The sequence below is a fragment of the Anopheles stephensi genome, chromosome 2, assembly GCF_013141755.1.
Source record: "Anopheles stephensi strain Indian chromosome 2, UCI_ANSTEP_V1.0, whole genome shotgun sequence".
In the NCBI taxonomy this organism is placed as follows: domain Eukaryota; kingdom Metazoa; phylum Arthropoda; class Insecta; order Diptera; family Culicidae; genus Anopheles; species Anopheles stephensi.
In genome coordinates, this window is record NC_050202.1 from 34,608,636 (window position 1) to 34,633,342 (window position 24,707).

At 42.6% G+C, this 24,707-nt stretch overlaps 2 protein-coding genes across 13 annotated transcripts in view; one reads left to right on the forward strand and one right to left on the reverse strand.

The window, feature by feature from the left end:
- Nucleotides 1-24,707, forward strand: part of LOC118508083 (protein Fe65 homolog) — a 36,338-nt gene that overhangs the window by 6,470 nt on the left and 5,161 nt on the right. Inside the window, exons 1-15 of one of the 12 annotated variants that reach the window (XM_036047550.1) lie at nucleotides 1,702-1,942; nucleotides 3,804-4,224; nucleotides 8,816-8,870; nucleotides 17,225-17,395; nucleotides 21,196-21,427; nucleotides 21,506-21,837; nucleotides 21,922-22,231; nucleotides 22,313-22,502; nucleotides 22,583-22,710; nucleotides 23,262-23,267; nucleotides 23,488-23,586; nucleotides 23,771-23,901; nucleotides 23,964-24,163; nucleotides 24,244-24,426; nucleotides 24,503-24,670. In XM_036047550.1, the coding sequence (XP_035903443.1) occupies nucleotides 17,251-17,395; nucleotides 21,196-21,427; nucleotides 21,506-21,837; nucleotides 21,922-22,231; nucleotides 22,313-22,502; nucleotides 22,583-22,710; nucleotides 23,262-23,267; nucleotides 23,488-23,586; nucleotides 23,771-23,901; nucleotides 23,964-24,163; nucleotides 24,244-24,426; nucleotides 24,503-24,649 (2,103 nt within the window). In that variant the 5' untranslated portion in view covers nucleotides 1,702-1,942; nucleotides 3,804-4,224; nucleotides 8,816-8,870; nucleotides 17,225-17,250 and the 3' untranslated portion in view covers nucleotides 24,650-24,670. Of the gene's footprint in view, nucleotides 1-1,686; nucleotides 1,943-3,803; nucleotides 4,225-8,815; nucleotides 8,871-13,888; nucleotides 14,587-17,224; nucleotides 17,396-21,195; nucleotides 21,428-21,505; nucleotides 21,838-21,921; nucleotides 22,232-22,312; nucleotides 22,503-22,582; nucleotides 22,711-23,261; nucleotides 23,268-23,487; nucleotides 23,587-23,770; nucleotides 23,902-23,963; nucleotides 24,164-24,243; nucleotides 24,427-24,502; nucleotides 24,671-24,707 lie in introns of those variants that run through there. The other 11 variants (XM_036047547.1, XM_036047549.1, XM_036047546.1 and 8 more) reach the window with 11 other exon arrangements.
- Nucleotides 6,320-8,391, reverse strand: LOC118508088 (thymidylate synthase). Its single transcript, XM_036047567.1, has 3 exons — nucleotides 7,937-8,391; nucleotides 7,522-7,868; nucleotides 6,320-7,455 (listed from the first exon to the last, which is right to left on the reverse strand). Exons 1-3 carry the CDS (start codon nucleotides 8,295-8,297, stop codon nucleotides 7,246-7,248), a joined length of 918 nt encoding a protein of 305 aa, XP_035903460.1. The 5' UTR covers nucleotides 8,298-8,391; the 3' UTR covers nucleotides 6,320-7,245.

Sequence of the window (24,707 nt, forward strand, 5' to 3'; positions counted from 1 at the left end):
AGGATATTATATAAGTCTGCGTCAAGGACTTAACAATATTCAACTTAGTACTGACAGGACTGGCAGTCCAGTTCAGGGTAAAATTAAATGTGGGAAGCCAAAAACTAAGGAGAAGGAGATTATGGCGAACAAAATGGGTCGGTGTATCATTGTTACTAAGGGCAATCTAGTGCACCTGCAGGTAATTTCGTCAGTGTTTCAGAAGACAGACCTGGGCATCGAATCCCATCTGGATTGTTTCCCTGATGTTCTGAACTGACTGTTCAGGTTAATAGTGGTACTAATATGTTTAGTATGCCATTAAATGACCGGCATGACCTTTCCTGCCGCTACGTTACAGATCGGTGGTCTTCAGGTGAGATTTGAATTATTAAAAGTGCAATTTACTAGACAAACTGCGTATGGTCCTCACTGCCAGGATTGACGGGACATTTACTACAACCATATTTCTACCCTATTTACATGTCTATGCAAAACGTTTCTTAAATGCATTAAGCCCTCTAAATTGTCTCACTTATATTGCTTCTTTACTGGAGACATCTTCTATCGTGGCCGCATGCAACTGAATACTGTTGAATTGTGTATCCTGCCAGGAAGGGTCGTGTTACACTGAAATTGTATCCACTTCATTTTGGTTTGTGTTGTACGTCTAGCCGCCATAAAAAAGCAGCCTTCCGAGTTGCTGCCCTTCGCGTGGTTTGTATGCGAGTGTTTGGCCATTATCACCGCTCTCAAAGTGCGTGTTAGGGGAGGGTAGGAAAACCCGAAACAATGAGTCATCTTTCGCCACCTCTCACACACACGCTTACAGTCTACATTGACAGGCTTCTGTTGCTTGGATTGATGGTGTCCAAGCAATAGCCGGTGCATACTGAAATACTAAAGATTTGTACAGTTTCGCCGATCGATCGGGTTGAAAGACCGCAAGTTGTCGTGCACAGTTTGGTAAGTTTTGGAAAGGATAAAAAGAAATAAGGCCAGCTGGAAAACATATTAATTGTACCAAACGCATTGCTGTGTGTCATAATATGCGCCGAAGTACTCCAGTACTAGGCTACGGTAGTGTTAGTTACGTGTAGCATTCACTTTCCTGGCTTGCTTGTTGACTGACAGGCAGTTTGCCTGCATTCCCTAGCATTAGCGTACAAGCACGCAGCGACGACTGTATACGTATGTCCCCCTTATTGAAGTTGAAGGATGAAATGCGTCAAGTGACACACGAGGAGCACAGGACCTGTGGACCATTCGTATTGGAGTGCTTCTGAAGGTATTAGTTAGCATTGGGTTAGATTCAATAATGTAATCTGTGTTTCATATAAAAGTAAGGTATTTAAGTATAGTTCGCAATTCTTAAGGGAGGTCAAAAAAATAAATGCATTAAAAAATCGCAAATATTTTCCGGCGTTCCAAAAACCAAATGTACGAGACCAGTGAGAATTTTAACACATCTTGCTGAGTACGTTCGTACTTGACGTCACGCATTCGTTGTATCCTGCGCAGTTTTTCTGTGGCGCTCTCTCTCGCCTACTACGTACCGTTGACACGCACACTTCTGAATGCGGTGGAAAACAGAAGGTAGTCTTCTCGATGAAGCGTGCTCGTTTTTCCACAATTTTCGTGTGTGTGTGTGTGCGCGCGTGTGTGTTAGTGAGCGGTTCGGGAATCGTTCTCGGGCGGAGCTAGTTCAGTTCGTCATCCGTGCAACCCGTGCTCAAAAGGACATCAGCTTTTGTGGGAGCAAGGTGTAGTACCGCCACCCCGTGCACGGTGTGTGGCCGGAATAGTGAAGGACGGTGCTTTACAAGTGACATCGTTTTTTTTCGTTGTTGGTAATTTTTGCGTTCGATGTGCGAGGGTCAATCGAAAAAAAAGATTCGATTTTTGGTTCCGAAATAAGTCGCTGGTGAAGTCACGAGAACATGTGTACGGCTGTTTAATACTGGTACGGGTGAAAAGAAAAATAGTGCTCTTGGTGCTGGCTTGGCTAGCCAGGTGGAAAAAGCTTTTCACCATTATATAATGGTTTTGTAGGACGACCTAATACACTGTTCAATGTAGATAATGGTGAAAAAAGAATAAAGAATGTAACATTCTTCGTGTGCAGTGCGACGTGGTGACCGTAAAGTAGAACTATGATCGGGTTTTTAGGTTAAGTATTATGTGACAGGGAGTGTGTACCGTAATGCGGCAAAGGAAGGTGTTTTGCAATCAGTGGTTTTTCTGAAAAAAAACGGGAAAAAAGCATACTAGAGTTATTTAAGCGAATATCTTTCCGATAAAATTTGTACAGCAAGCTACGTTCAAGAATGGTCTGCAATGATGAATTTAATGTTTCACTTTTTCCAACAGCCAATTAACACCCGGCTCGGGGTGGGCTGTTGAAATGGATTCCTGCTAAAATTGTGGTTTAGATATGCTTCCATCTAAAAACTCTTCCTCGTACTCGCATACAGTCATAGACAAACAACGCGCACATCTCCGGTAATGCAGTAATGAGACATTTTCCGATTGCTGTGAAAAATTCCACCGAGAAAATGAGACGAAGCAACCTACTTGTGCACAAGCGGGCTGCTGAGCCTTTTTTCCTAATGCGGAGCGAAAGAGAGCGAGAAAAGGTGTGACTGAGAGAGCGAGAATGAAAGAGCTAGAGCTACCCTTCACATCAGCAGAATTTCATAACAGAAGAGTGAGATAGGAAACACACAAGAGAGAGAGAGAGCGAGAGTCAATGCGAGAGAGAGAAAGAAATTGAAGAAAAATGAAACAAAGTTGATTAGATTTTTCTTATTCAGGCGGTCGACCAACCACAAACAAAACCGGGGGGGTACCTATTGTTGGCACGGAAAGTGTGGACAAGGCAAAGAAAACTTCGGTACTTCAGGCACTGCAGTCCTCCGACCGTTTCGCTTGAGGTAGTTTCCGCGGTTTTCCTGGTGTATAGTACAGGCCGTCACTACTGGACACTACCCGCAGTAGCAGTATAGTGTAGGATGATTAATAATTAAAATCTAATTTGTACACAATGCAAAATGAGAGAATACTGCTGAGCGGAAAATTGCAGAATCGGTCCGAATCGGTGTGAAAAAAGGCGAACATAATGTTTGTTTGAGAAGTGTTGCAATGTCAAACGTGCTGTACAGCTGTGCAACTGGCCAACAATGGGCCAGGCTTATGTAATTCAATATTTTCCAGTAACTCTTGGCTGGTTTGTATGTGATGCTGGATCTTTTAATGTACAGTCTTATTTACTGGCTTTAATTGTGAAAAGCGCCGTTACCTTCCGCAGTGTTTAAGATCTATAGTAAGTCGTCCAGCCACTGTAGTGCTTAGTTAAAATTGATTGAAGAATAGAAATAGTGTTGTTCTTGATAGAATTCATAAAAGAATGGCTTTATTTTTATGAAAATGTAATTTAGAAACTCCAGTTTTTCATAAATAAGGTCATCACCGATCACTGCACCATAAAAATGCTAAATAATGTCTCCAGATAAGAAATTGACTTTTCCTTCTAGTTCTATGCTAGAATTGTATTAGGTACGAGTGCTCATTATTATTGATTGTATTATATTATTATTCATTATTCATTACTCATTATTACAGATTGTATTAGGTACGAGGGCTCAATGGTCGTGTTGAGCTGTTTCTCTCGGCCGTTAAACAAGTTACGCAAAAAAAAAAAACACGTATGCTGAATACGTTCAATAATGTTCAAAATGATTTACTTTGATTGGTTTTTAATTTTGAGCCTCAGTTATACATGGAAAAATTTAAAAAGTTTAATAACGTTAATGTTTTTTTTACAGTGAGTGTTAGTTTAGAACAATGAATGTTCTCATAGTTTATAGGAGTGTGTGACGGCTTTGCAAAGTGTGTTAAACGTGTGATAAATTAAAAAAAGTAAACAAACAGTTACAAAACAACGTAATATCCCACCTAATAACATTCCGCATAGTTCGCTGATCAGGTTTAAAATCAGCTTATCCAAAGTTTATACTCGAAAGAATCCTGCTGAAAGTTAATGAAGTGCTTGTATAACTGCCCGTAGGCATTGATCCTTTGTATATTAGCTGCTGATCTTCATCGTGCAAGTAAAAAGTGTAACTGCAAGGCAAGGCTTTATCAATTGTATCTCACCAAAGTTTCCAAACAAAAGCTGCTAGTGCTGAAGTGCAGTGATTTTGCGCTATCAATTCGCAATTAGGATTATATTGAGTACTTGTAAAGGTATGTATGCAGTTTATTTTATTTTTGATATGACACCTGTCGTGGCTTTTTGTCTTAATGACTCTTAAGCACAGTATAAGAGCATTGCTTAGTCACATATCAAATCGCGGCCATCGGCTGTTGCAGAAGTTCTCGATGTCGTTTACAATCTAGTGAGTTGTCTGCCAACCGAATAGCCTAGCCTTTCTGGTTGACGGCCTGAAAATACTTTACGGGCTGGGTCGTCTGGTGTCATTCGCATGACATCACCAGAGCGTATGATTGTAGCTGCTACTCTGTTGTATTGTCCTTTCGAGAGAATAAGTTGTTGTATTTGAGCAGAAGAGGATTTCGTCTGTTATGGATAGAATTTGTCTCACAGGGATACGTGAGTACTGGAACTGCTATCATGTCTGCATCGTCCAGTTGATTCTGTCGCGACAGGTGTTTCGAGTACTTTTCTTAGGCTGCATAATGACCAGTTGTGGTTTTTGACCTAGGTGAAGTTATGGACGACTTCCAGGGTATGGTTACGTATTTGTACATCATCACCACAAAACAGGGATTGTTAGCAGTGTTGCTGGAGGTGTTGGGGCGGTCCGGTGGCCGAGCCGATACCGGCGCCGATCTTCACACGGCAGGACCTGAGTTTTGCCTCCCCGCACGTAGGGCTGATTACTTTACTACGGGTAAAACTAAGTCACAGAAAGCCAGAAATGGCAGGCCGAGACCTCTTGAGGTTGTAGTGCCAAGGAAGAAGAGGAGGTTGCTGGACGTCTAACCCAATATCTTTTCAATATTGATCAACATTGACCTATAGAATGGTTTCTTAAATTAACCGTAAAAATGGTTACTGCTTCTCAAATTTCATTTCAAGGATTCTCAAATTTGATCTTACTGGCGCACCATCAGGAATCCTGAGTGTTTGTCATCCACTTTCACTCGATATGTTGATCACTGTCATTCTAACAGCGTTCTCTAATTTTATCCTTCTATGATGGAAAGATGGTAGCGAGATGCGGCTTTGAACTGTAACAGCTGCTCTTGTCCATCTTCTCCACAATAATAGGTAGTTGGACTAATTTATATCACGAAATTTAACGAAAGTCCTGTCGTGTGAAAGGTCGATAAGAACTAGAAATTCTCCATGAAATACGCATAACACGCAACATGGTGCGAGTGTACCTTTAATCGACCAATCAACAAGTATTCAAGCTACTTTGACGCTAACTCAAGAGTTTGAAATTTTAGCAAAAGCTTACGTACGTACTCATTTAACAGAGTTAGAATTATTGATATACACCAGATGCCGATCCAATGAGATCCAATCCAGAGCACTGATCCAATAAGCAAATTACCAAAGTGGTATTTTGTTTCCATTTGATTTGCAACTTGTACATAACTGTACCAAGGCAGGGGTCTCCAACAATGCTACATCATTTTCTGACAATCGAATTACGTTGAATACATTTTTCAATAAACAATGGACGACAGCGACAGACCAGCGATGTCTACGGAGAAAGGTTAGATTTATGAGATAAAACTACAACAATGATTTATTATGTACACTTGCAATGAAAAGCAAATTAAGGTTGCTTCGGCATGGTTCAAGGGCAGTCGCAACTGTTCTAGAGCCCGGTCCATTCTAACCAGCCGGCGTGGTATACGCACTACGAACGAATCAATCATACGTATGAAAGCATTCCCATCATAAATAAATGATTTTGTACGTATCTTTGAATCGCCAACGTTTTACATGTTGAATGACAAATGTGAAGCATTTCAGTAGAACGAGTTATTTGGTGAAGAGTTTTAGCCTTACAACGAGGAGGATGAAATCAAAATAGAACGGAAATTTCATCTATCTGCCCTAAAAGATGGATATAGGGGTAGAAGCGTACGTTGCTGCCTCGTACATGCTGCTGTTGATTCGGCAACTGATAAAAGGGAAACTTTGTAATTTTCGATTTCCTGTCCGACGACATCACCGGTTTTTTGGGGGTGCGATGTAAATGTGTACCGGCTCATGAAAAGCAGTAGAACTATACATAACAAATACTGAAGACATAGTTTCGTATTACATGCGTCGTACAACTGTTAAAATAAAGAATATGAGTTTGCTTGGCATTGCCTGGACTTAAGCGATAATTTTACACTTAATTATGGCAGATTATATGCCAAAAAGGTAAAATATTGTGTTTATTATGAGTATGTTAATCCAGAAATATTTTTTTTTACATTTTCTTCTATCGTAGCAATGACATTGATTGGCGTTATCCGCTATTTATTTATGGTAGCAAAAGAGACAAACACTACAACTCGTCTTAACAATTTGGTTTAGCACGATGAGAAGAAAATGTTTTCTACACATTATCGTTGGCTCGATTGATTGCATTGCTTTATAAGTGTTGCATCTTGATGGCAATGCATTCTTCCAGTGTGTGAAAGTATAGGCCGTTAATTGCATTAGCGGGATAATTAAAGAGTCCCAAGTGCGAAATGTTTCGTGTTTTTTCTTATTTTTTGAGCAGTGAACAGTGAGTGGAGTCAAAAGAGTCAATCGCTTTCGTACTAAAATTTAGAGAGTCATAAACATATCCTTTCCTTTCTTTTTAATTTTAAATTACTGCCGCTTCATCTGCTATTGCAGCCAATACTTTGTGAGATCGAGTCCAGTTAAAAATCATATATATTCATTGTTTTTATTTCCTGTTGGATTTATGCCAACATGCCATGAACTTTCTTCAATGTCTCATGTTTAAAGGAAATATTCAGACTCTCGGAAAAGACGAACTGTCCAAGACTTTGCCGGTCGGTAGTGGTAACAGTAGTGTTAATATTTTTCTCCAACAAATACTATAAGAAAGTGATAATATTTATGTATTGAAGTGAGAAAGTGATAATAGAATCGTACAGCACACTGATACGTTTTGCATGACTACACTAATAGAGTTGATTGAAAAAGGTAAACTTTGTGGCTGGCATAAGCAAAGGAATGCAATTTAAATGACAAACGGTATGCAACGACTAGCGCGAGTTTGCTTAAACAGCCATTTGCATTTTTATCGCTGACTGGGGGTTGTAATTCATGATTTCAAAATCAGCAAAAGTAAAATCATCGATCGACTCCACCTTACGCTTGATTGCGAGGGTCGGAAATTTCCCCGGCGTTCTTTCGATTTGTTCCCGAAGAGCATCGATATGATTCAGATAGATGTGGGTATCGCCGGTAGTATGAATAAAATCTCCTGCCTGAAAACGAGGGAAACATTTGTCAATGATTTAGCAAATCACCATTGTAGCAGAAAGGAATTATACCTTCAGTCCAGTGACATGCGCGATCATGTGGGTCAGCAGTGAATAGCTAGCGATGTTGAACGGCACGCCCAATCCAACATCGGCCGATCGCTGATACATCTGGCAGGAGAGTTCTCCATCAGCAACGAAAAACTGTGCCAAACAGTGACACGGTGGCAATGCCATGATGGGAATGTCGGAAGGATTCCAAGCGCTCATAATGATACGACGATCGTACGGATTGTTCTTGATCGTGTCGATCACCTTTGCCAACTGATCGATTCCCTGCCCTGTGTAATCGTCGTGGCATGTTTTGTACGCTGCACCAAAGTGGCGCCACTGGAAACCGTAAACCGGTCCTAAGTCACCTACAATGTGCAATGTATTCGAAACGTGTGTTATTATCGAATACCACGAAAGGAATAGAAACCCTTACCTTCCTCGCGATCCGTAAAGCCACACGAATCCAGATACTCTCGGGTGCTGTTGCCATCCCAGATGCGGATTCCCTTAGCCTGCAGCTCCTTGGCATTCGTTGAGCCCTTGATAAACCAGAGCAGCTCTTCAGCAACTCCTCGGAAAAACACCTTCTTCGTTGTTAACAACGGTATGACTCCGTCGCGAAGACTGAATCGCATCTGGCTGCCGAAAATGGACAAAGTGCCTACGCCCGTCCGATCGAGCCGTTTGCTTCCTTTGCTGATAATATCGCGAATCAGCTGTAGATATGCTTGTTCCTCAACATTGCCTTGATTTTCTTTGCCTTCAGCAACTACATTCCCATTTTCACCTTCCATTCTACGCACTTTTCGCTAAATTTTACACCAAACTTTAGGAAGCGCCTGTGAACGTGTTTGTGTTTACTTTGTAAGCGATTTGGCGCCATAATTTGCAGTTTGACAGCTTGGGTATGAATGTGGTCATTTTTGAAACAAAGTGTTATTTAAATTTAAATTAAATTAATTAACTAAATTTGACAGAACTAAACACTCATGCAAAGCTGAGAGTAGACATTTGATTCAGTGTGTATTGAAAAAAAGTTATTATTTTTTATTTTGTTTAAATGCATTGCGGTGAAGGGACCGCTGTGCAGCTAGCTGAAACGCTATCAGGACGACTGAAGTTTACGCTCCACACTTTTATGGCAATTTTAACGGAGCAGTTAAAATGATCGGAAATACACGTGGAGTGTGTGTACGCTTTTATTTGAGAATTAACCCCACATAGTAATACACTTTAAGTTTATAAGTTATACTTTCCTTAATACAGCTGGCGTTTTTATCATTAACATATTCTTTCCTTTCTTTTCTTTCAGGAATGCAACCAATCCCATTAACAAATTTCAACTTTTGACAAAGTAAAGATAGATGGTAAGTATTGCTGACTAGGCTATATGCGTACAGGTAGCATAACTTATAAAACGGAGACATGTTATCATACTTTAGATCAAATTTAATTTCTCATGTAATCTGGCTTGTAAGACCTAAGTCTCATCCTTGGCTTAATGATATCTGTTGGGTGATGCCAGCCATCTAAAGGCTTTCTAGACTGAATGGCTCCACGTAGTTGGATGCTAGTCAGTCCTCACTACTGAGAATCGGCACAGATAGGATTCGAACCCCAGTCGCCGTTGTCTCAACTTCCACCAGCCCGTCCCACTAGGCTTAAGTACAATCGCGATGTCGAGCAAGTTACTGCTACTACGGGAGATTTGATGGAGGATCGGTTTGAGAAGCATCAAATATGATTGTTTTTGTCGTTTCTCAAACACTGGAAACTGCTGGAGAATATGAGATAGTCTTGCATTGTGTAAGGACGAGGAGTATGAGAATATTTAAACTAAAAAAAGACGATCTTAGAATGTAAGAAAAAATGAACATGGGACATGCATAAAACAGATCACCGATGGAATGCAACCAAAGTTTTGGTCTTCACTTTCATAACAAAGTTGAAGAATAGTACAAAGTATCACTGGGGGCAGCATATGTCCGTTCCATAAAATATTTGCAAACACACCACGGGACACACTCAAGAAGATGTTTGCCTCTATTTAAGGGACATACGGAAAAGGGTCACACACATGAAATATTCACTCTCCAAAAGCGCACATTTCACAGCGAAAGGCTAGCGCGAAAGCGTAACATTCTATTACGTTCGGTTACTGCCGAGAATGTATACCACGGCAAAGGCAAGAGCGAAAAAATCAGCGACCGTTCGAAGGCGACAATATAAAAAAACAGATACATTTGCACAAACTTCACATCCACTCCGTCCTGGTCCCCGTGGCCCTTCTCGCAGGACCCGTGAACAAGCGGAAAATGTGAACATTCGCATATAAACATCAATGAGTCAGGTAATAAAACCTCATGTACACACACAAGGAACGCCGTAATGCTTGGAGTCGTTACGAAGTACAAATATTTTTATTGCTGCGAGGCTGGCTGCTCCGACCGTGTACTGTTTTCTTTGTGTGGCATTGAGTAATGTGTCGCCAGATCTAATATGGTTCGTACAAGGTTGTATTAACTTATAAGTAAATGTTTTGTTACGTTACTTGGAAGGGAAAGGACATAATGAAAAGAGGCAGTAAAACTAAAACAAACGCCAGGGCATAGAGGCATTACACTGTTTCAAGTGAAATTAGTTGGGGGTGAGGATGATAAAGTAGAACGCAAACCGACATACTTTCGGAGTGCTTGATGAATTCTCCAATAACATTTCCAGCATGTCTCACCTCACCGTGAGGTGGTCGATTTGTCTAGAATGACATCTTTGAGTTTGTGGGAGACTTCTTGTTGTTGGGAATGAAGGTTAAAAGCAAAAGCAAATGCTTTGAAATTGATACCATTAGCAAGCATATTCCGAACACTTTATAAGTGCCTTATCACAAGGTTCAAGTTGATTGTATTAGAGTTGATGTGATGTTCGCATGGAGCCCCAACGGATCGATTTCAGACATTGGGGCGCCAATGCAAAGCTACGGGTTCGCGGCCGTCCCGCCCGCCCGGACCATCCTTTTGCCTGCAAAGTTCTGGGGCCAGTGGGCGCACACTCACACACAAACACATAACGTTCAAGGTCATGCTGTATCGGTCGGTCGGATTCCAAACATCGATCGTGTGCAGCATGGTGTCGCGTGGGTGATAGCACCCGGTCGGATGGAAATGAACACGAGTGACCAACAGAAAAACGGTGCAAGCAAAGGTGATAGACACGAAGGTGAAGGATAAAACGGTTCGCTATATTCCCTAGATGACGAGATTCTGCTGCACGTGGGAGCGAATGCTGACCTTCGGTGTCCGGCATGGTAGGCACGCGTTGTACAGCGATGCGTCAGCAATACGAACAAAGTGGAATTAAAGCAAAGCCGGCAAAGCACAATCATTAACTTTTATTGACAGTTGTTTGTCAATGTGGCTTCAACTTTTCGCGCAAGAATTACATGATTACAACTAAATTTAAATCGGATACTGTGCTCGGTTCATCCAAATCATCCGGATGATGGAGTGATTGTGGAATGATCATAAATCGCGTGCCCTAGCCAATCATCCGAATAATCAACTTCGCTTCAGAAGGAGTTGTTGACCAACAAACAATGCACCTTGTTATTGGCATTTCTCGTGACAAATTGTTTGAACATATGCCAAACAAGTACGGCAGGGCATACCGGATCGATGTGCATCGATGCAATGTGTGGCCATATTTGGCAACGGTTCAATTTGGTCAATGGTCACCCGTTCGTCCTATCGCATGGATCACACACAAGAAGGCCTCTTTACCTCGATTGAGTCTTGGACAACTTTTGATAAGTGTTCACTGGACACATCGTGTGACACCTTCACGAGTGTCTCAAAAAGTTGTGTCCACTTGCGCTTTTCAATTATTGCTGCTAGCGAAATAACCACATAATAAACTTGTGTATATCGGATCGGACGAGCCGTAAACTATCCTTTGTTTGTCCTTTCTTCAGTTCAATAGGACACCCTAGGACATGTGTTTGCTCTTCATTTTTCCCGGTAAAAGGGAATTGAAATCGCACAGCAAATGGTAAAATAATGTGCAGAATATGGGAAACATGTATGTTGCTGTAGGGAAATTTGATGGCAAAAAATGTCTCACACAGGAGGTCTTTTATCGAAACGAAAAATGGAAAGGTAGGAAAAAAGTGCCATCGGTATGCCACTGTCAATGTTAACCTTTGTTCAGTGTTTGCTTTTGGTCCGCTCTCCATTACAGCTTTTGCGGTATTGATTTTTGTCTCATCTCATTTTATCCGACCATTTGGCGAATGCTCACGTTCCTGTGTCGCTAGTACAGCACCTGTACAGCACGCGCCCGCATGTTGTTGTATAACAAATGGGAAAGAAAAAGTGACAATGATCAGGACAACGGCAAAACTTCAAAATTGTGAAAAGTTTTCCCGTTTCCGGAACGGAACGCAATGTAATATGTATAACATTGGCATTTTTTTATTTTGGTAATGACTGAGCTGCTTCGAGACAAATTCGAAACTGCTGTGGACCCGAGATCGAGCTGAACTCTGGTCAAAGCCATTTTCTTGTAAAGCAAATATTAAAGCCATTTTCATTATTAAGCGAAAGTAACGCTCCTTTGGAGAGAGAAATAGGAACTTAGTTATGTTACTGGAACTTGAATATTGACTTTGATTGTTGTAGCTAATTAGTTGTTTGTCCGGCATGAAGGTTGGGTGGTTGAATATGAAGTCATGAAACCCTGAGATGGTAGACCAAGAGACTTTCTGAAACATCTCCTAAGGCATCCCTTTATAGGAAAATAAGGATGCGAATGAATTGTCGATATTGGTGAATCCTTGTTGGCGTTAGGGTCCTAGTCACGATCTGCTCTTTGTTTTTTAACATGAACAAAAAATAAAAATACAATACGGCATCGGACCCTAATACTCAATAAATAAAATAAATAAATAAAAATAAACAAAAAATACATATTTCAGTTGCTTCAACAGAACAGGATTATGTGGTCCGTTGTTTAGGTTAAGCTGTTTAGGATAAACGTTCATCTTCCTATGTTTGGCTTCTCTTAGCTTAAGTTACTACTGGATATTTGGATTGTCCGATTGTCCGTACCAGTCCAGTCTTGCGTGACTTTTAGCAGAGGTATAAGTACAATGGCCGCCGTAGGAACTTCACCTGCAAAATAGAGAAAAAAAACACATTTACTCACGTTAAAATTGACATAAATGCGGAGCTGAACCCTAGGAATAGTACACGAAAAACGGATTCACCAACGCTTTTCCGTCAGTTGGACAAACAAGTTCTACGGTTCGGGTGCTCGAACGGTCAGAACGTGAGTAACTTTACATGTTGTTGTTTTTTCTACCTCAGTACGGTGAGCTTTATCGAAGCTCGGTCTCTCCGTCTACACGTACAGTTCATAAAAAGGCTCTCATAAAAAAGTTGGTCAGAGCGAATCGTAATGGTACGGTGGCTACCGACACGGCTACCAAACATAAATCATACCCCCAGAGGAACACGCTGAAGCTGTTTCAGCGTCAGTGGAAAAACCCTCGACCGAACTGCAACAATATTTTCTCTCGAACAGTCCTGTACACAACAGACACCTGCACCGACTGAGTCGCGGTGGGTTTCGATTCGAGTACCAATTGTATGTGTGTGTGTGTGTTTGTAGAAGGATTAGTAGACTCATCATAAACCATCCCCGGGATGGTGCACTAACCGACGAGAGTGCACAAAACAGCAGTGCAGAAGAGGTTTGCTGGGCATTGAGCGCGGAATACATTCGGAAACATCATACGAACGAACCGGTCGCCAGATGGGATGGGAGCATGCACCGAAAAACTTCCCCCAAAGGAGAGCTTTCGCGAAATGTTCCGAGAGAATTGCAAAGCTGACCGAACAAAGAGCATCGTGCACAAAATGGGGGCCGACATTAGTCGCATCGTGCCGCACACCTCGAGTCTTGGGCGTATCAGTAACTAAGGGTAAGGCAAGATAGATGTGTCATGTTTATTAGTGCACAAACTTAAGACGTCAGGACCGGAGCACAATATATGTGTGTCAGCTGTGATTTTAAACTAACAACAGCAAGCTTCATCTGCGAACGGTGTGAGAGTTTATACTCATCCCTTTTTCCTAACTAGGAAAGGCTTTTTGTTAGCGCCAGCAGTCGACGGTTACTATTGGCCGGTACTTCTAGTGCTTCTTGGTCGTAGTGTAATTTTGCTCCGTGAGATGATGCTATCGCTGTGCGGCACAGACGCCGGTTTGTCTGGACCACGATGAGTCACCGCCGGAAGTAGACGTCGTCGTCGTCGTCGTTGTTGGTCGGTGGAAGTGTGTTGACAGCAAAGAACATGGGAGATGGTTTTCCAGAACTTTAGTTCGTTCCTGTCGGTTCGTGCGCGAAGGTGTGTCGTCGCCAAGTTGCTGCGTGCAATAGAGGGACTTTTATGGCTTTTTTGCGTTGGCCCAAAAAAAGAATCTGATTAGCTGTAACCGAACCAACCGAATCACGGAAACCGGCCGGGGATCCTGTTTGTGTTTGTATTTCGTCCGAAGCCATGCTCATGTTCATTTGTCCCGATATTTTCTGTAGCTTACTGTAAGGGAGCGGCCGTTGGTTGGTTTGGCTCGTTGGCCAAGAAAAGCTATTGTAAATCGATACTAGGCATCGGTGGTAGTGTGCCGATTTATTTTAATAGTTTTTTTAGATTAAGATTTATCAATGAGTGCAGTGCATTTTTAACCGTTTTCCTGAACGATATCGTGTGACGTGAATATGTGTGATAACAAGATACTGTGAAACGTGGCTTATCCAACTAAGGTGCTCTCACATTTCCAAGCAGTTGATACCGGCTTTAACGTGATTTGGGTCCGATTCCATTGGACAAAGTGGCGTACTTTGGGCCTCGGTTGCAGTACCGCACTGCACTGCTGTCGTTGTGTTTGCTGGTAAACACAATCAATAGTGTGCTGCTCGATGTGCTGATTCGATTAAATCTGCTTACTACGGGCCTGATACTGACGATTAAAATCGGTACCGATTCCATGTACACGATGGGATTGAAAGGAAGCAACATCTTCATAGGTTAGTTACATGTAAAAAAAATTATAGCCACAATTAGTGTAACGTTAGTGCAACATGAAATTATATGCTTTAAAGAACTATTTTTTACCAATTGCCACTTGCAAGTTTTGTGGAACAAGTCACGTGCACAGCAAATGATGTCCTCATAGAATGTAGCCAAAGAGAGAGACTACCGCGATCGTTCACGTATGACTGCCCTGTTGCATATGGTGCTGTAGTATTCGCTAGTCCTGGTGCCTTTGTGTTTCCAACTGCGCGTGCAATGGATGCAAGAAGTATTGTTTGTTTCGTTCTTTTCATTTCGGCTCGAAACATCCTTGAGTCTGAACAAAGAGCATAATTCGAAATTGTGCTCGTTTCATTGCACAAAGGACAATACAGTACTATGGTCGCATAAATGATGAAAATACCTATGATGAGTCGTCCATCTATCTCCATCGTTTGTGAAGGTGCTTTAGATGTAACGAAAGATGGCGGTGTAATTTAAAGAAAGGATTTTCTAAATAAATTGAGGACATTGGGCAAGTGTGTCCTGTCCTTTAACTTATATAAGGAATGTTTAAAAAAATAGAGATTTGGCTTTCATTGCCATTTTACACTATTATTTTTTTTTAATTCTTAATGAGTCTCGAAAAACTAAATACCACAACACCTAGTAACTAAACCTTTTTTAAATGGGTAAAAATGTGATGTGATTTTTTGGTGTAGGACAAGGCAAGCCACCCAGATAAAGCCAAAGAGTTTCATGACAAAATGGAAATCTTAGCAGGTGTGTCACTAGTACATGTTAGGGGTAAATGTCGTCTTCTAATGCCTCCTCTTACTGTGCATTAAACATAGTTTCGTAACGACCATCAGACTTTAGCTTCAAACAAGCGATAGGGGTTGAATCATTGGGCTTTAAGTATTTAACGTATTTGAGTGTTATCGGTGAAATTTCATGCTCCTGAGTGGCTCGTTTAATCGAAGAGCCGTTTTTGGATACGGACCGTACTGTCGTTTCCATTCTGGTCGGTAGCCTCTTTATTTGCGACCTCATACGTTTGTAAGAACACACTATCTCGATGAAAAAATTCCCTGATGATCGATTCCCTTGTAGGATCGATCCGGGCGCCATCGCAAAATCAGAAGCGAGATGTCGAGTTTCTGAGCAACAATATTTCCATTTTTGATAGCTCATTAGAAATAGCGCAAAAAGCCTAAGACTCTTAAAGCAAACAGTGGTTGCTCTGTTGAACAAAAATGACATGACAATATAATTACACCCAATTTTTCAGCTGCGCATTAAATACATGATAAAAATAAGAAAATTTTACTTATTATCTTACAAATTTGTACACTATATATAGTCACAGGTACGTATACTTCTATACGTTCATTCGAATGTATTGTTGGTTTTTTACTGAAAAAATTCTAGGTGACTCATTTGCCCCTATGTTAAACTTGCTCTATCTTCCGCTATATATATTTTTTTTATAAATTCTGTACCCATGTGGAGTGAAGTATGTCCTATATTTGTCAACAATTTGCTTCGTCTATCAATTTCTTGCACTGCTAATGAGTGTTGCGTATTCTATGCAAATATATCTTCTGAAAGGATACTAAAAATGCTTTACGCCATCAACAAGTGGAATTAATTAATGCGATATCAAAAACAGTAAAAACCAAAATATGCAAAAAAAAACTGCCAAAAAGTTGATTATGAAGTTGTTCCAAAATATATTTACATTAAAAAAAGATTTCTCAAGCTGTTTGTAGTGTTCAACAATTTTCTAAGCCATTCCACGCCTCCTCTGTCCATGTGGAGGGTCTAAAAGGACTTTACTGACTGGGTCGTCTGGTGTCATTCTCATGACGTGATCAGCCCACTGGAGCATGGCGAGTCTAATTCGCTGCACGATGGTGAGAACATGCTACAGTTCGTACAGCTCGTCATTGTAGCGGCTCATCCATTGTCCTTCCGTACATACGGGGCCCAAAATCCTTCCGAGCATCTTCTTCGGCTAAGAGGCTTTCAACAGTTTTGGACAGAGTCCATGTCTCAGAGGCGTATGTGAGTGCTGGGACTATAAATGTTCTGTACAGTCCCAGCTTCGTCTGTCGCGGCATGGAGAAATCTAGCATGTGCCGATAAAGATTGTTAGGACGCTCCGGTGACCGAGGCGATAACGGCATCGGTCTTCACACGGCAGGGCTGGGGTTAAAATCCCATCGAGAGCGCCTCAACATTCGCAGGGCTGACCACTTTGCTATGGGTAAAATTAAGTCACTGAAATCCAGAAATGGCTCTCGAGGTTGTAGTGCCAAAGAAGAGGAAGAAGAAAAAGATTGTTGCTTGCTGACTACTATATTACTAAATTAGTGATACAGTTACTATATTACTTACTAAAATATAAATCTCTTCTAGTTCTTCTTTAATTCTAGAAGTTGATGTTAGTAAAGTTCTGTTTTTAAGACTGCATAAAACTCATTTCCTGCAAAGCAATTCGTACTTGGTTTCATATATACAACAAAACCTTATTTTCCATCCCATCCTTTCATACTAATACTCCAGATCCAGATCGACCCGGTCCGGTCTAAGTAATATAAACAAAATGATTAATATCATTTTTTTCTATCTTTTCTCCTCTCGTTTCAGGTAAGGCGCGGCTCGTTAGTATTTGAATGTTGTCAGGTGATATTTTGATCCGTCAACCATTGAGTGTGGCCTTGCTGCCGCCACCCTCATTAATAGAGTTTTGTAAAATTATGGCGGCGATTGCAACGCTAGCCAATCAGCAAAATATCGACGATGATGACATTTTCCTAGGTAAATTGTGATTCTGTGGTACATAGCGAATTCGCGTCTGCCAAAGACGTTCCCCGTTGTTGATTGTCTCATCACCGTTACGCATCGCTGTGTTGTAAAAACGCTTCCCCTTTTTTGATTTTTGCATCCTTCGCTTGTTGCTGTGCAGTTTTGCTTAAATGCTTTGCAGAAGCCGTAACTGTCCAAAAAAAAAGGCCAAAGCTAAGCTACTTCAATGCTTTGACTTTTGTTCACTGTTGCTGTTGTGTACTGATCAGGATGCTGATCTCAATGTGTGTTTGTCTGTATGTTTCGTGTGGTTTTGTTCTCAGTCCATTAGCTCAGGAAAGTTAAATATAAATAATTTGAAACATTCGTCATTACCGAATGTTAGTAGATCTAATCAATTTGCTTCACTGCCTTCAGTTCATCAGCTATCGAATTGGGTCACTAGAACAGCCAGCAGAAGTAGAGATTAGGTCTTCTGCTCTTGTCTGGACAAAGTAAAAAGCACGTCCATGCCATACCGTACCGAGAACAGGGAACGATGATTCAGTCGAAAGTCCATTTGCTCGCATTGCTATAGTGCGCTTTCTTCGCAAAACACTTACCCCACACCGAGCTGGGTGCGTTTTACCGTTCCGTTTTTTTTTTTGAAGGCTAAGAACGGCTGCCCAAAAGTGTTTACATGTCCATGAACACATCTGTACATCGAACACGACAAGAGATTCCACCCACTCACTGGCCCACTCACTGGCCAACCACCGAAACCAAGCGCCACTCCCGGAGCCACCGATGTTCGACAAGCGTTTGCATGGCACAGATGCGGGTGCGGGATTATTAGATTAGAGCAGAATTAGTTTTATGGTGTTTATTTTTGGCTCGTGAAAATGCTCGCTTTTATTGCATTTTAATTTATTTATTCGCTCGGCCAAGTGAATGTCCTACAGCCGAAGGACTAGAGCCCGGGTCGTAAAGTAAATCGTGCAGTGCAGCCCTTTTCTTGACCACAAAACGGTGCGATCCGGGTTGACCTCAATGGCGGGTGACTGATGAGGTTAAGGCGATTGTTTGTACCGTGACCGTCAGCCACAAAGCGGTTGCAATGAAATTGAGGTTTGCTAGCGGAACGGTCTGGAAAAGTTAGCATATGTGTTTGGTAGTTGTGTGCTAGCTTTGGGAAGGATATAAAGCAACTCGGACATAGTCTATTCACTGGGATTATTTGAGATTAACATTATTTTAGTGAAGTTTTTTGTTCCTAAGCTCATCATGAACTCAACAGACAGTTTAACATGATTTAATAGATGAGTTGTAAATATTTTCTCATCATCAGTTTAACCTTGCTTCAAGAAAACTGAGATAGAGCTCTTGTTTGGATGATACCAAAGCATGGGGAATCGATAAGCTTTTATTCTTTTCTATTGCAAAAGTCTGACTAATTATATTGATACTACCGAACCGAACGTTGGTGACAAATGTCAGGCATTTAATATTACAAATAATCGTTAATCAGCTAATTATGTCCCTCACTAAGCGCACCAGTAGCAGGTTAATGCCTCATCATCAGTCACAATAGCGAAAGCGCAACTATGGACGGCACTATTAAGCGCATAACGAGGCTTACCGTACAGCGAACCTAGACACTATTGCTCGTTAGCCAATCCCACAAGCACGGCACGCCAACGCACAGAATCGTTCATCATATCTTCCATTATTATTAGTCGCCTGGCTGGGCACCACCGTGCACATTAATATCCGCGCGCAACCTGCTGCTTCCCAGAATAGACGAGTTTGTTCCTTATCGTTAGGGTGTTGAAGTTGCAGCAGCCTGAACTTTGGTCATTACCGGTCGTAAATTAGTGCCTCACAAGCCTTGAACTTTGAGCAGATTTCTTTGAGGAACTGCACGTTGCCGTTTGCTGGAAGAACATTTAAAATGCAATCAATGGGAGAAGAGATATACCCCAAATGGCACAACACCGGTTCACGGTGGCAGCTGATCCATAAAATAATACCTTCCCTCTTTTCGCACCACGCGCTTACATTCTTTTTGGGCAAGAATCGTTACAACTTAAAATTCATATCGTTTTGCAAATCCTGCGCTACCGGCTGTTTTCCAATTGAGCAAACCGTTTTTCCCCTCACGTTTCCCAAGGAACACGTTCGCCATTTCGTGTTTCCAGTTTATTCCTTTGCCATTCTGGACCGAAGGAAAAAACAATCCTGACAAGCCTGGCAGGTTTGGATCGCTATCGTCAAAAGCTTTTCCGCCCCGCACTCAACCCATTGCGGGTAGTTGGGGGTTGTCCGACAGACAACCTCGCCGAAGGTAGAGTGCCGCCGCGTAAGACGGCCTGACTGCCACCACACTTTTATGATTCAGATTTCATTACACGTGCGTCACTTTTATGACGCCTGACGCCTGTTGTCGGCCTGCGAGAAAATTTGCCCGGTATCCACGTTTCAGTTAAACGTTGGGGCGGTTTACGCCGTCAGCAATGTGCAAGTCTTACGGACGAACGGCACGCTCGTTTGACTTCCTTTGCCTGGCGACCTTTGCCAAGAGAAAGAATGAGGTTCGTCGTACGTAGCAGTGCGCTCGAATACTTGGGACCGTCGTCACAAACACCTGAGCGAGTGGTTGGAAAATTGATCCGTTTTTCCACGCTCGGTTAGCGCGGTCGGAGCTGGTTGGGGAGCGAGAAAATCGATCAACAACCAGTTGTTTGGAAATTTTTATAGCGCGCGATAGAATTAACAACAAACAAGACTCACCGCTTTCATTGCCAAACGTTGACTTCATTGACACAGTCACAGGGAAATTGAACGCCGCAAATTAAGTACACAGTTCGAAGCAAGAAATCTCTACATTTTTTCGGATTTCTGTTCTTTTGGACATGTTAGAGTTCTAAGTTTGTAAGAGATAGACAGTATGGAGTAAATGAAGAATAAAAATTTAACCCGAGTGCATTACAAAAGCTTGTGAAATAACGTGTTAGGTTTATTTTGAAGCGATTTAAAAAAATCTCAATTCAAGATTCTTTAAAATACATTTGTTGTAGTAAATATTGTTGGCATAACTGCGTAAAAACCTATCAGGATCCACACTCCGTGATGGGAATGTCTTTTGAGCATGAGATTCCTTAATGCTTTAAGGGCTCGTCCACAACAAGACTGATTATACGACAATGCATTTGAGTGGATAATATATTTAGCTGGAACGAAGTCTATTAGACGGAGAGTATGCTTTTACTGGCAGCTCTCTTGATGGAAGAGGCTTGTAGAAATCTTTTTAGGTGTTACTAGGTCTCATGGATGACGAGTTTGCTTCCAAAAACATGATCTCTTATCCCTTACAAGTTCTCTTCGACGAGCAGAGCTTTTGGAAGATAAAGCGCCTTAAACAACGCGGATCCCTGGATGGAAGATGTCCACCTCGCCCACTGTTAATCCTGCCACTAGTGTAGTGGATTACCCATTCATATGATATAAGTACGACACAGGAGAAGGCTAGATGTAAGGATTTAGTTGGTAACAAGCACGTATATGTGTCTGTCACATAGTGTGGAAAGAACACATAAAGGAAGCCTTCACACGGCAGGACCGAGGTTCAAATTCCAGAAAACCAGAAATGGCATATACACAAGTTCTCACGGAGGTATCTTTGTGTGCTGTGAACTGTGCATTGCATATTCGTATTATTTGTAATTTAATTGCAAAGCTGTAGCTATCGAAATATCGATGTAACTAACTTAATGTTGCTTGTAAAATGTATTTTCTAGCTACATTGGGTTCAATTGTTTCACTCTTCTCCACAGAAAATGGTCTTTTGAGCTACGAAAATCCCAACTACCATATGGATCCCCAGCGATTGGAGCGCAACTCACATCTGTACGAGGAGATCATTTCGGAATTGCAACAGCAGGGAACTCTCCGGCCGATCGCCGGCGTACAGCATGGTTCGCAAATGATCGGCAACAATCGCAAGGGCTACGGTGTGCTGGACCTCGGCACGATGGGCGTTGATTTGAAGAGTGATCCAGACGCAAGGTAGAGAGCTTCACTTTTTTGTTCCCAAGTGTGTGCCGTTTTTTTTTTATTAATATTCTGTCCCCGTATGCTGCTTAGTTCCCCGAAGGAAAAGAAAACGTTGCTTAGCGACACGTCGCCGAACGAGTCAAAAACGCAGAAAGACCAGGAACCGGAACATGGAGAAAAAACGCAAGAAATTAAACACATCCCCGGGACGTTAAATTCGGACGATCTGTACGCGTTACCGAACAAGCGGAAACAGCTGGAGGTGGGCGAAGTCCCGTCGGAGGAGGACGATGCAGACGAGGAGGAGGAACACGACAGGAACGCGCTGGATAGTGAGGAGAAGGGCAAGCGGGAAGATATCGAAGCAATTGAGGATAAGGACAAAACGAAAGATTTACCACCGGGATGGGAGAAGCACGAAGGTAAGGCAGGAGGATCGCGGGCGTGTGTCTCTGATGAGTGGCGTAAGGTTGTAACGAGTGTTGAATTTGTCCATTCTGGTACAGATAATGGAGGTGCGTACTACTGGCATATCAAGTCCGGCACTATCCAGCGTGAGCCGCCACTATGGCCAAAGGATGCGTGCAGCCGAGAGTTGAAAACGCCCAGCATTCCCATACCGCGCAGTATACAGAATTCCTCCTTCACTCAAGCCTTGAACAACCTGTACGGCAATCCAAAGGATGGTACCGGCGCAGGCGGCAACAGCAAATCCGCCCTATACGACAGTATGACATCGTCCGTCACCAGAAGCAGCACCAGCTCGGCGCTGGATCAGGAAGACGAGCGGCGCCGTCGGGAGGATGTAGCGTTGAAGTAAGTTCGTGATCCTTGCAGGTGTACAGCAAAGCGCCGATTAAACACGTACGCGTGCTGCTTCATTTAATTGCTTCACAGGCGGCGAAGCTTCCCGTTGAAGTCGGACACCGATCGGCCGATTCGATTTGCCGTGCGTTCGCTTGGTTGGGTGGAGATTGCGGAAGAAGATCTCACTCCGGAACGATCCTCGAAAGCCGTCAACAAATGCATCGTCGATCTGTCTCTCGGGCGCAATGATATGCTGGACGTGGTGGGCCGTTGGGGAGATGTATGTAGTAGATATGCGCTAATTGTTCTCGCACCGGATGCCATCGCCTCTAACATGCCCCTTCAACCTTCTTCTACTAGGGAAAAGATCTGTTCATGGACCTGGATGAAGGCGCACTAAAGCTGATAGATCCGGAAAATTTGACAATATTAAACTCACAGCCAATTCACACGATACGCGTATGGGGTGTTGGACGTGATAATGGCCGGTAAGTGTAATGCGAGAGTGTTATGCCAGTCAGGACATTTTGTATAGCTAAGAAAAAAAAAACACAACAGCCAAATGGTTATCGAACACCGAAAGCATCGGACATGGCCAACAGCAAATCGCCACTCACAACAACCCATCCATAACGATCACATTCTACTCTAAAGCCTGTTTCGTTGTTTTGTTGCTGTTTTTATGTGTGCTATGGTTTTGTTTTTCGCTCATCCGATTCCTTTGGTAGTTTGTTTCTTCCTTTTCCTAAATGTTTAACTACTTGCTCACAAGACGTTCGTTCCGTTCCGAGTTCCTGACACGTGTTTTTTCAAATCTCTTTATCTTCCTATCTCTCTCTGGTCTGGTTATCGATTTTCTCCTTTTTCTATATATGTTTTTCTCTTCTGTTCTGTTGGCTACGTACCGGCATTTTATTGATGGCGACGATGATAATGATGATGATGGTGATGATGGTGGTAAACGACACACTTGTATACGATAAACACTAACACGCGTCTTGGCATCTGATGCGCTGCGGACGTTTTGTCCGGTTTGCAGTGAAAGGTAAATTAATGGATCCAAGCGTAATAGGTACACACATGACCGTCTCTCGCTACTATATCGACCCCTCCCGATCCGAGGGACACAACACACTGTTTTTAGGGAATTGGAAGAAATCGATAGCGTTAGAAGGCAATAAGTAATTCATCGCCGGTTGATTCGCATTGTATTGTGTGTGTTTTGTGTTTTCTTGTTTTTTTCCACCACCCCGGTTTCATTGCAGGGACTTTGCGTATGTGGCTCGAGATCGTCTTACCAGAATACACATGTGTCACGTGTTTCGCTGTGAAACTGCTGCCAGAACCATCGCAAATACGCTGAGGTAGGTGTATTCGGTGTGCCAGAAGAGCGCATTGTGACTGTTAGCCGCGCAATGCAATCTAGTTCAAGCGATGCTAGTTGAATTATTGATTCCATTGATTGTGGTCGTGTTTGACGTCAGACCGCCAGATAGAGATGTACCAAATTTCACGCATTCTATGTATCGTTCCACTTCCCAATTTCAGAGATATTTGTAAACGAATAATGATCGAACGTTCCCTCCAACTCGACGCAAATGGATCCAACATGAACAGCACTCGGTGCGCCATACGTCCCACTGATCTACCGACTGAGAACCGACGCTGGATACGGCATCGTAAGTAGAAGCGTCCTCGATAAACCATTCGTTACTGATCATGACCACCCGTTCTGTTTTAGCGCAATCCTTCCCTACCCCAATGGAAGAACCGAAGAAAGTATTACGGGCACAATACGTGGGAAGCGCAGAAGTCAACCAACCGACTGGTATGGAGGTGTTGAACGATGCCATCGATAAGCTGACGTCCTGCACGCCACCCGAAAACTGGGACGTGGTGAACGTTGCGGTCGCACCCAGCATGATCAGCGTCAACTCGTCGGTTCGTATTGCCATAGCCATCGTTCGACCAAAGATCGACACAGTTTGTTAATTACGCTCTTTTACACCATCATTCATTAGGACACGGACGGACGCCTGTTGTGTGAGTGCCGTGTGCGGTACTTGAGTTTCCTGGGTATTGGCAAGAACGTCCAGCAGTGCGCCTTCATCATGCACACAGCGCAGGACAAATTTGTGGCCCACGTGTTCTACTGTGAGCCAACCAGTGGACCATTGTGCAAAACGATAGAAGCTGCTTGCAAGGTAAGTGCGCGTGTGGCGTGGTCCAACCTTTGAATTGGATGTTGATTCCCAGGGGCATCTTCCTGTCTTTCGGCAGCTGCGGTACCAAAAATGCTTGGATGCTCATCCAGAAGGTAGTGGCCGCTACTCGGCCGACTCGCAAACACCCGGGAAGGGAATTGGTGCGACTTTAAAAAACTTGATGAGCTCGTTCTCGCTTAAAAAGGATAAGGTCAGCTCCTGAGAACGAGCCAGATCTCTGCAGGTACGATGAAAGGGGTTCATATCCGGTTTCCCGAATG